The 11,761-nt window shown below is 37.4% G+C and overlaps 1 protein-coding gene across 1 annotated transcript; it reads right to left on the bottom strand.

Annotated features, from left to right (window-relative positions):
• Positions 1 to 2,773: 2,773 nt before the first annotated feature.
• LOC117515749 (leucine-rich repeat-containing protein 61-like) lies at positions 2,774 to 9,974 on the bottom strand. The gene is made up of 9 exons (XM_034176454.1): positions 9,789 to 9,974; positions 8,982 to 9,077; positions 7,572 to 7,718; positions 6,063 to 6,123; positions 5,775 to 5,860; positions 5,627 to 5,692; positions 4,780 to 4,848; positions 3,067 to 3,192; positions 2,774 to 2,940 (listed from the first exon to the last, which is right to left on the bottom strand). The coding sequence occupies exons 1-9, from the start codon at positions 9,835 to 9,837 to the stop codon at positions 2,834 to 2,836; spliced, it is 807 nt and encodes a 268-aa protein (XP_034032345.1). The 5' UTR covers positions 9,838 to 9,974; the 3' UTR covers positions 2,774 to 2,833.
• Between the last annotated feature and the right edge of the window lie 1,787 nt (positions 9,975 to 11,761).

The following is an 11,761-nucleotide window of genomic DNA, read 5'->3' as shown; positions in this document are numbered from 1 at the left end:
ATGAGAGTAAAATTGTTCTTTTTGGGTCCAAGGGCCGCAGACAGTTTGTGAGATGACCCCCAAACTCTGAATTCAATCCACAGTTCACAGTGAAGCATGGTGGTGCAAGCATCATGATATGGTTATGTTTCTCCTACTATGGTGTTGGGCCTATATATCGCATACCAGGTATCATGGATCAGTTATGCCTCGCAGATGTGAAGAAATCATGAAAAACTGTGGTTATACAACTAAATACTAGTTTCGTGATTCACAGGATTGCTAAAAAAGCAGTTTGAACATAACAGTTTTGAGTTTGTAGCATCAGCAGCAGATGCTACTATTATTGTGAACACCCACTTTTCTACTTTTTTTTTTTTTTACTAATAGCCCAATTTCATAGCCTTAAGAGTGTGCATATCATGAATGCTTGGTCTTATTGGATTTGTGAGAATCTACTGAATCTACTGGTACCTTGTTCCCCATGTAACAATAAGAAATATACTCAAAACCTGGATTAATCTTTTTAGTCACATAGCACTACTATTATTCTGAACACTACTGTATGTTACAGCATCACTTCAGATGTCATGGCGTTAAATCTTGGAATGATACGGTACATCTTGTAAATCCTTCTATCACCTTACATACATATAAAAGTAGACTAAAAGCAAAGATTTTGCAGGAGTATTTACAATGACTTGTTATAATCTGAAAAAAAAGTGTAATTCTGTTGTATTCTCTTATGTTTGCTTTGTTCGGGAGTGGATTCTATAAGCCTTTTTGGCTTCCACTATTCCCTTGCACATTACTTATATTGTATTTTTCTCTCTCTCTCTTTTGTTGTTTATGTATATATATTCTTTTTGTATGAGTTTTATTTTGTGCTAAATAAACAAATAAAAAAAAAAAAAAATAAAAATTATTTTTCAGCCTGAAGAAATGAGATAACTCAAGTTTGAGGACACCTATTGCAAAAGAGAATCGTTTGAGCTTTCAGAAAATCATCTTGAATTTATTTACACCTCTTTCCTTCTTGGAGTGAATCGTGATTAAACATAGGTGTTTTGTCACAAAGCATTAAAAAAAAAAATCACCAAAATGGGAGATACTTATTCTCTGGTCAGGAAGCTTCAAAAAGCCTCCCAAGTGCCATAATTATGGCCAAAGGGTCTCCTTTACGATTTTTAAATTTGAATTATTTAACGGTCCCAACTCTTCTGTACTTTGCTGCACGGTGAAACCGTCTGATAAGACTGATGATTAAGTTGTGCACATATCATTCATCACAGAACCTACTGTGGACAAACTGTATCTGCATGAATTACCGACCAGTTCCCATTCAAGTCAAATGGGAGCCTTGCTACTGTCAAGATATGAAGTTTGTAATGTGTTAAAAAAAAAAAAAAAAAAGAAAAAATTATAATTTTGCCTGGGCTGAAGAGGATTTTAATTAAGTGTTGTATTAGTATTACTATTAGGTTGTGTAAACTGGATATTGACTTTGGTATTTGGTATTCCTATCAAATATTATAATCCTTAATTATGGAGTTTCATTTGCACAAAGCTCAAAAAGTACTTTCAAAGTCAAATGAATTTTTCTGAAAAGAGTAAAAAGTCAGATGGCAAAAATCAGAGGGCAATTAGCATTTCATTAAAAATTAATATTTCATGCCCAAAACATTGTGTAAAACAGAAAGGTGGTCAGCTTTACAACCTTTGCGGTTATGTAACTGATATACACTACTGAATTCCGAGTCAATGATTTGAAAATGTTCATGCATTCATCCATATCGTGCCAAGCTATTCTGATTTGGAGTTGTATAGCCATTGCTTATATTTGCATCTGAGTGATGACTTTTTATTTGGAATTTAACATTTTTATCCTGATAGGAGGGGTTTTTTCAGAGAATATCAACAGCACATTGGATCTCAGATGGGCTGCACAGTTGGAAAAATAGTTACTGTGACACAGTCACTTGAGATCATCTTGATTAAACAACCATTTAAATTGTCATGTTCAACAGCACTTTTCACCACCATCATCAAATCACCAAATTAAAAGAATATCACTTGTAACACCTCAGATAACACTACAAACTGCACTACCACCTGCCTGTGCCAGAGAGAAAGAAAACAGAAGCAGATATTTGAAGAGCATTGCACCTTTATAAGTACTGTATTTTTCACAGTCACACTTATATAAAAACATGTAAAAACAACTGAAACAATCATTAAGTTGCTTTCTGCAAAACGTCAACTTGCAAAGAAAGCATACAGCGTGGGACAAATTAGCCCCCAACATGATCCAGCAATGTGTAATGGATAAAAGCTCTTTAAATGCTGAGATCAAAATTCTTAAGCAGCATAGCTGTCAGCATAAATTCAGGCTACAGCATAATACAAAATGCATACTGTGCAGGTAAAGATATCTTTGACTCAGGCTGAGGTTATCAGTATGAATAAAGGTTTGGAACCAAGGACACATCATTCCTGGTACTAAATGCATAGGATGCAATAAAATTTCAACACAGGCATCACACTGCAACACACACACACACACACACACACACACACACACACACACACACACACACACACACACACACACACACACACACACACACACACACACACACACACACACACACACACCACACACACACACACACACACACACACACACACACACACACACACACACACACACACAAAACCGTCTGGAAATACACTGATCAAGCACTTAAATTTAGTCATCTGAAAAGCTTAAAGCACATACAGCCACTGTATGTTGTTTTTTAAAACCTATGACATTAACAAATGTTGCACACAAGTGTATCAGGAATAATCCATTTCAGATGGCATACTGCTTTGGCTGCTTCTTTAGGCTCATAGATTTTTCACTCTGTGAAATTATATGACTTGCTCTGTTGTTGAGGAGTCTGCATTCATGAAGGACATCTGTAGAAAATAGAAAAACAGGACAGCGCTCATAAAGAACAGTTAGGTTTTGGCATGTGGTTTCTCCACTGAAATGTGTAACAAAATGGCTCTAAAAAGGCAGTTTTCTCCTCTTCTTTCTTTTACCATTGAACTGCTTGTAGGCTTCATCGATAATGGCGTTGTTTGATCTCTTTATTTCCCAGTAAGTATCATCCACCCATGGCTTACAATCAGGCTTTTCAACAAGTTGTCCATTCTTGTATAAACCAGCTGTTAATGGAGAAAATAAAAACCTTTGTCATAGTGTAAGCCTCTGGTTTTACTCATGGAAAAAAAATTAAATACAGGTAGATACTTCATTCTGCAAATTGATTCTGCGATGGAGCATTATATGGCATTATGGAGCAATTTGTTCATGTAAATGGGGAGTCTTCTTCACAGACTAAGGTTAATTATAGAGTTCCACAAGGTTCTGTGCTAGGACCAATTTTATTCACTTTATACATGCTTCCCTTAGGCACTATTATTAGAAAGCATTGCTTAAATTTTCATTGTTACACAGATGATACCCAGCTTTATCTATCCATGAAGCCAGAGGACACACACCAATTAGTTAAACTGCAGGAATGTCTTACAGACATAAAGACATGGATGACCTCTAATTTCCTGCTTTTAAATTCAGATAAAACTGAAGTTATTGTACTTGGCCCCACAAATCTTAGAAACATGGTGTCTAACCAGATCCTTACTCTGGATGGCATTACCCTGACCTCTAGTAATACTGTGAGAAATCTTGGAGTCATTTTTGATCAGGATATGTCATTCAATGCGCATATTAAGCAAATATGTAGGACTGCTTTTTTGCATTTGCGCAATATCTCTAAAATTAGAAAGGTCTTGTCTCAGAGTGATGCTGAAAAACTAATTCATGCATTTATTTCCTCTAGGCTGGACTATTGTAATTCATTATTATCAGGTTGTCCTAAAAGTTCCCTAAAAAGCCTTCAGTTCATTCAAAATGCTGCAGCTAGAGTACTGACGGGGACTATATCACCCATACTGGCCTCTCTTCATTGGCTTCCTGTTAATTCTAGAATAGAATTTAAAATTCTTCTTCTTACTTATAAGGTTTTGAATAATCAGGTCCCATCTTATCTTAGGGACCTCATAGTACCATATCACCCCAATAGAGCGCTTCGCTCTCAGACTGCAGGCTTACTTGTAGTTCCTAGGGTTTTTAAGAGTAGAATGGGAGGCAGAGCCTTCAGCTTTCAGGCTCCTCTCCTGTGGAACCAGCTCCCAATTCGGATCAGGGAGACAGACACCCTCTCTACTTTTAAGATTAGGCTTAAAACTTTCCTTTTTGCTAAAGCTTATAGTTAGGGCTGGATCAGGTGACCCTGAACCATCCCTTAGTTATGCTGCTATAGACTTACACTGCTGGGGGGTTCCCATGATGCACTGAGTGTTTCTTTCTCTTTTTGCTCTGTATGCACCACTCTGCATTTAATCATTAGTGACTGACCTCTGCTCTCTTCCACAGCATGTCTTTTTCCTGATTCTCTCCCCTCAGCCCCAACCAGTCCCAGCAGAAGACTGCCCCTCCCTGAGCCTGGTTCTGCTGGAGGTTTCTTCCTGTTAAAAGGGAGTTTTTCGTTCCCACTGTCGCCAAGTGCTTGCTCATAGGGGGTCGTTTTGTCCGTTGTGATTTTTCTGTAATTACTGTATGGCTTTTGCCTTACAATATAAAGCGTCTTGGGGCAACTGTTTGTTGTGATTTGGCGCTATATAAATAAAATTGATTTGATTATATACATTAAACTGAATCCATTTGTGATTCACTGTAAAAAAATGTACCTTTAATGGTTTCATCAATGTCTTTGCATAATTGATACAAGTCACTCCCACGGCCAACCACTCTTTCACCTGTTGAATCAGAAATACATAAAACCTGAAACTTTTTTCTTTTACACACAAAGCATGTAGTAGTATATGTATTTGGACAGTAACATTATTGTAATTTTGCCTTTGTACAACACCACAATGAAGTTGAAATCAAACGATCAAGATTATGTCTATAGACTTTAGGCTTTAATTAAGGAGTTTAACAAAAGCATCACATTAACCATTTAGAAATTATAGCCCTTTTTATACACAGTCAGTGCCATATTTTCAGAGGCCATAAGTAATTGGACAAATTAAACATAAGAATTACTGTTCATTCAAATGATCACTGTGACAGCGAGTTTTCTTTAGACAAGTAAGGGGATAGATACATTTCCAAGTCACTGACTATGTCTTGGACTCCATTTACATCAGTCATGAAGAAATACAAACAATATGGTATTGTATGATAAATCCATTTGGAGGTCATGTGTGGTCATGCAAGATTGGTCATGCAAGGACATCAGCGACAAAAATTGTAGAGGCACCCAACACTGAAGGACTCTGAGGCTTTTGTGGGTGTGATCGGAAAAACTGCACAGAATACAAGTTTTGTCTGTTGCATCATCTGCAGTTTTGTGGTAGAGTGGGATTTTCTTAGAAAGATGTGAAATTTCAGCTAGTTTTTCAGAAGGCATATGGGAGACTCCAGGCAAGCTATCACCAGTTTTCTTGGATGAAAATCCTTCTCTGTTCAATTCCATTATTAAGTCACTGTCAAAATACTGACGTATCTGGCTGCAAATGCAGAAAATCTTACCGTCTAACACCCTGATGTTTGGAAACATCTCAAGAACTATACTTCTATATGATGAGTTCCTGCACACTGAAATAAAGGACAGTGTCAGCTCATTTATCCAGAACACGGTTACACTGGCTCTATAAAGTCTGACTTAAAAGTAAATTACCTGGATTGGTGTAATTATAAGTGTTGTCTTTCAGTCTTATATTTTCTAGCTTCCTTAAAAATTGAAGGCAGTGCAGGTTTTCAACACTGTTTAAAACAAAAAGGTTAAATCACTTAACTTGTCCTCTTCAGCATATTACGCTTTAGCAGTATAAGTAGTTGCAAAATATTTAGGCTAAAGAAAAATAAGGATTTCTAGGTTTTATATGCTAAATTACCATTACAATTAGTGACCTAGTGAAATCCTTCAGTATTCATTAAGTAAACACTTTATCATAAATACAGATACCTGGATATGATATTTCCTGCCACGTTTAAGCTCTGTAAACTGTCACAATTACGCAGGGGCTCTAAAATTTGGGGGAAAGAAAGAAAAACATTAAACAAAATCTTATACATAAGGGACTTGGAATTATTTATTCACATATGGAAATACGAGGTCTGTTAGAAAAGTATCTGACATTTTTATTTTTTTCAAAAACCTGATGGATTTGAATCACGTGTGCTTGCATGAGCCAACCTTGAACCTTTGTGCGCATGCGTGAGTTTTTTCACGCCTGTCGGTTGCGTCATTTGCTTGTAAGCAGCCTTTGTGTGAGGATGGGTGGAGTCTCTCGTCGTTTTTTCTTTGCAAGGAAATGGCGGAACGACTGGAGCAGCACGACTGCATCAAATTTTGCCAGAAACTGGGCGACAGCCAAGTGGAAACCATTTGGATTATTCAGACGGCTTTCGGTGACGATGCTATGGGCATCACACAGATTAAGGAGCGGTACAACCGGTTTAAAGACGTCCGCACAACGGTGGAGTGCGCGCCGCGCTCTGGGCGGCATCAACATGCTGAAATGACCGGATCATTTCCAAAGTGGACGCTGTGATGATGTAGGACCGTCGTGTGACTATCCGAGAAATTGCGGAAGAGGTGGACATCAGCACTTTTTCGGCACTTTCCACTGTGACAGAAGATTTTGCCATGAAAAGAGTTGCAGCGAAATTCATCGGCACGAAGCTGATGGCGCAGCAAAAGCGCCTCCGTGTTGAAGCCTCACAGGACATGTTGTAACATGTCCAGCTCATCCACAATTTCTCGGATAGTCACACGACTGAAAAGCCACCGAAGCCGTCTGAATCTTCTGAATGGTGGACGAGGTGAGCATGTCACGGCATGTCCTGTGAGGCTTCATCACGGAGGCGCTGTTGCTGCGCCATCAGCTTCGTGCCGATGAATTTCGCCGCCACTCTTTTCATGGCAAAATCTTCTTTCACAGTGGAATGTGCCAAAAAAGTGCTGATGTCCACCTCTTCCGCAATTTCTCGGATAGTCACTTACGGTCCCACATCATCACAGCGTTCACTTTGGAAATGATCTGGTCGTTTCAGCGTGTTGATGGCCGCCCGGAGCGCGGCTCGCTCTCCTTTAAACCGGTTGTACCACTCCTTAAACTGTGTGATGCCCAGAGGATCGTCACCAAAAGCCGTCTGAATAATCCGAATGGTTTCCACCCGGCTGTCGCCCAGTTTCTGGCAAAATTTGATGCAGTCGCGCTGCTCCAGTCGTTCCGCCATTTCCTTGCAAAGAAAAAACGACGAGAGACTCCACCCATCCTCACACAAAGGCTGCTTACAAGCAAATGACGCAATCGACAGGCGTGAAAAAAATCACGCATGCGCATGAAGGTTCAAGGTTGGCTCATGCAAGCACACTTGATTCAAATCCATCAGGTTTTTGAAAAAAATAAAAATGTCGGATACTTTTCTAACAGACCTCGTACAAACTTCATTACTCCTGAATGCTTACCTAAACTGGAAATCCTATTGGCAGACACGTTAAGTACAGAAAGAAGCCGAAGAGATGCCAAAGGAACTAAGTTTGTGACGTGATTTCCAGAGAGGTCCAGTCTCTCCAAATTTGTGCACTCCCCAATGCATCCAAGATCATATATTCCTATAAAACAAATATTTAATCACGGTTTAAAGGATGAGGGAATTAACAGAAAATTATCTCCATCTAATCCAATAGCTGATCAAGCACAGTTTATCAAGTGTGAGGAATTTGTCATTTGTTTATCACTCTAAATCAGGGGTCACCAACCCTGTTCCTGAAGAGCACCTGCCCTGTATATTTTCTAACTGTCCTTGTTTCACTCCCAGGCAGTTAACTCTATCAGGTGTTCTCAGCCCATCAATAGCTGGAAAACACCAATTTAAAAAAAAAAAAAAAATCAGGTGTGACTTGAGTAGTTAGACATGGAAAACATTAACAGGGCTGGTGACCTCTGCTCTAAATGTTTGGGATTTGGACTACCAGACAGGCAAAACATGTAATTTGAAGGCATTGTTTAGGTCCATGAAAAACTGAAAATGACTTTTTTTTCTATTTTAATGACATTTTAAAAAACTGAATACTAACAACGGCAATAACTGTGAAAATAAGAGCTGCAGCGCTAGATTTAATTATGCACAGAGATCCACACCTGCCAGACTAAAATAACACTGGTGGACAACAACAAAAATATTTCTTGCATGGACTTTGAGAACTGATTTAGGGTAATTTTGGGGTGCTGAATCTGAGCAAAGATTTCCTTTATCACATCATGTTTTTTTTTTGCAATCTGCATGTTCCATATTGATGTCTTGTGCAAAAGTTGCTTATTCACTCTCAAGTTTGATGCCACTAATCATGCACAAAAACAGCTTCAAAAGCACAGTTTTTAAACCATGTTTGGGAAATGTGAACAAGAGCCGTAATATCATTTATGATGCCTAAGAGGTGTGTGAAACTGCAACTTCTGCTTCAATGTTTGATACGAGAAATATGTTTTCATATCTCAAAAATGTAATTGGCAAACACTAACACCAGATTCGGATTCAGCGCCCCCCAATTACCCAAAGCCTGTTGAAAACTCCATGCAAGAAAAATCGTGTCGACTAGTGTAATCAGATCAGGTCTGGGAGGTTGTGCTGGTGCTACATGATGCCACATCCACGACAACATGGAACCACCTTGAGTCCTGCATAGCAACCACCCAGGCAGACAATTACTCCATCCTCACGTCGTAAAAGTACCGTAATCATTTATCTGCAGCAGCCAGGTGGAACACGGGCTGCTGAAAAACCTGTATTCTGTCCTGTCCCACTCTGTACATCACAGTATCTGTACACAAGCTGACTAAATGATATAAACTATTAACAGAAAATTTTATCTTACCAAGACCTTTCAATTTGAGAAACAGAATCGACTCCAAGTCAAACTCTCCTGTCCGTGATTTGAGCAGCACAGCAGTTATCTTCTCAAAGTCTGCATCTGAAATGATCACAGCACAATGAAGCAAGGCACATCCTCTGTCTTCTTATATGTGAAACACACGTTCATTATGTGTGCATCATTTTTGCAGTGAAGTCAGATGGCTGGAAGGGTTGTCTGTGTTGTGTTAGCTGAGGATCAAGCAGCAGATAACGCATTCATTCACCCATGAATTCCATATCTGACAGCACACGTGTGTGCAAGTGTGTCTGAGTGACAAAATGTTCCCTGTGTTTTTACTGTGACAATATTAACCTGAATAACCACTTAATTAGTTACATTTGGTTTCGTGTCCTGAGGATAATGCAGTTCCAACTCTGCACAGCAACACTGACTACAGCCAGTAACAATCATGGAAAGGTTATACTATTTTATTCACATATGTATACATTAACGTCAGTATATTTTTAATTAAGAAAATAGTGTTGGAAAAATGGCACCCAAATTTGACAAAAACGCCTACATGGTGTACGTTTGTAGCAGTTCCATGATGCACTTTGGTGAGACGGTATTTATGTTAGCTTTAGTTTGCAGGTAGCAGTTTTCCTTTGGAGACGAATTCTGTCTGATTCAAGGTACACAAAAGCGGGGACGTATTACTGAAAGGAGTAACTGTCTCCTTTTGTTATCCTAACACACGTAGAAACTGAATGAACAGTTAGCCGCATCTTAGCATTAGCCACAGCTAGTTAGCATAAGCAGCTAACTTACCGTGATCTTTCTCTCGATGCTTACAGTCCATCGTGGACAACTTTGACATTACGTAACAAAGATATGCTAACCAGAATGGCGATTTTATTTATTTATTTTTTAAGGCTGGTTAATTTTTTTGTGGAAGCGTGTCCCGGTGTGTTTTCAGGACATATTTTGTGTGCAGGAAGCTCAGTAATGAAGCCATGTATCTGCTGGTTACTGCTGTGCAACATGGCAACAGACACGGTTACCAAGTAACTCCCCAATAAGGAAGATCGCTATTGGCTGTCCTAAAAGACGCCAGAAGTCTTTTTTTTCTTTTCTTTTTTTTTTTTTACTTTTTTTTTTTTTACTTTTATTTAACAATGTACAAATGTACTAATGTACAAACAAACAAGGATGGCAATATTGAATCGCAAGTCCAGAAGTAGACATAAGAGAGGCATACAAAAACATAAATAAAGAAAAAATAAATAAAATACATTTACAAGGGGGGTACAGATATTCAGATTAGTTCATATTTGTGGGAAATTCGAGTAAGGCTTCATACAGGTTTTCATGTTTTAACATATTTCAGAGATTTCATATATAAATGGAAGTCATTTAAAAAGACTTTAAAGACAGGGGGTGATTTTAACACTCTTTGCTTATGAATAAAAAATTTGGCTAAACAGAAGATTAGGTTGCTACAGAGTTCATCATTTTTGTTCTTCAATAATATTCCAAATGTTATTATGTCTCTGGTAATAGATTCTGGAAGTACTATATTTTTTTTTGTTTGTTTCAGCCAAAGATCCAAGTTATTCCAAAATATTCTGGTTTTGTCACATTCATAGAAAATATGGTCTATTGTCTCTATATCATTTTCACAGAAGAAGCATTTATTATCATCAATGTTGAAACGGTTTCTTAAAAGTTCCTTGGATGGGTAAATTGCATTTAAGATTTTAAAGTGTGTTTCTTTAGCTTTTGGTTGTATAGGAAGTTTTAAATATAGGGTTCGTAGTTTTTCAATTGATTTTTTGTCAAACTTATAAAGTATGTTATTTTTATTTACTTTACCTGGGAATAAAGTTTCATTTAGATGATTTCTAATTGTGTGGTTATTAAATTTTTTTTTTGTCAGTGAATGAGATACCTTCAATAGATAGAGTGGCTAATTGTAGGGTTATAGGATGGTATTCTAGTATGTTTTGAGTTTGAGTAATAAATTGTTTTGGTAACACTTTGTGCAATCTATTGAATTCAGCCTTAGGGGGATTAAATTTATATTTCATACAAAATTGTTTGTAGTTTAACATGCGCCCCTCTGCATCCATCAAGTGCACAATAGACCATATGTTCTTCTCCATCCAGTCCTTGTAAAATAATGACTTGTTTTTATGAAGTATGAATCTATTATTCCATATGATAGTGGAATGTGGAGAATAGTTATGTACATATAGCATTTTCCAATATAATAACACTTGCTTATGGAACTCTGATAATTTAATAGGTAGTTTATCTATACTGAAGTCAGCTAAAAGAAGAAATTTTAAACCTCCTACTTTATTAAATATATAGTTAGGGACACAATATCAAAATAATTCTGAGTTTTTGATCCAATATTTCAACCAGTTGATTTTTAGGGTTCCATTAAGACAGTCAAAATCAATTACATTAAGACCTCCATCTTTTATTTCTTTAATCATATGACTTTTTTAAGATAATGAGGTCTGTTCCTCCATATAAAGTTAAGATTTATTTGGTTAATAGTTTTAATTAAGCTATTAGGAACAGCGGTACTGCAAGTTGAATAGATTAATCTTGACAGACTTTCCATTTTCGTTAAGTAGATACGACCTAATATTGAAAGGTCTCGTTGAAGCCATAGATTTAGTTTGGATTTACATTCATTAAGTTTAGTTTCAATATTTAATGTTGAGCTTAATTTCTGTTTTTTTGTGATAAGGGTTCCTAGATATTTAATTTCAGATTTAATAGGAATATTA

Source organism: Thalassophryne amazonica, chromosome 8 (assembly GCF_902500255.1).
Source record: "Thalassophryne amazonica chromosome 8, fThaAma1.1, whole genome shotgun sequence".
NCBI lineage: Eukaryota > Metazoa > Chordata > Actinopteri > Batrachoidiformes > Batrachoididae > Thalassophryne > Thalassophryne amazonica.
Note: the sequence above shows the minus strand (reverse complement) of the source record. Positions and strands in the feature narration are given on the sequence as shown.

Excerpts from the sequence above, each read along its gene's own strand:
- LOC117515749 (XM_034176454.1), bottom strand. The coding sequence starts at position 9,837 with ATGTCAAAGTTGTCCACGATGGACTGTAAGCATCGAGAGAAAGATCAC. Across the intron at positions 6,124-7,571 it reads CAATAGGATTTCCAGTTTAG|AGCCCCTGCGTAATTGTGAC; the intron begins GTAAGCATTCAG and ends CCCAAATTTTAG. Across the intron at positions 4,849-5,626 it reads AAACATCAGGGTGTTAGACG|GTGAAAGAGTGGTTGGCCGT; the intron begins GTAAGATTTTCT and ends CTGATTCAACAG.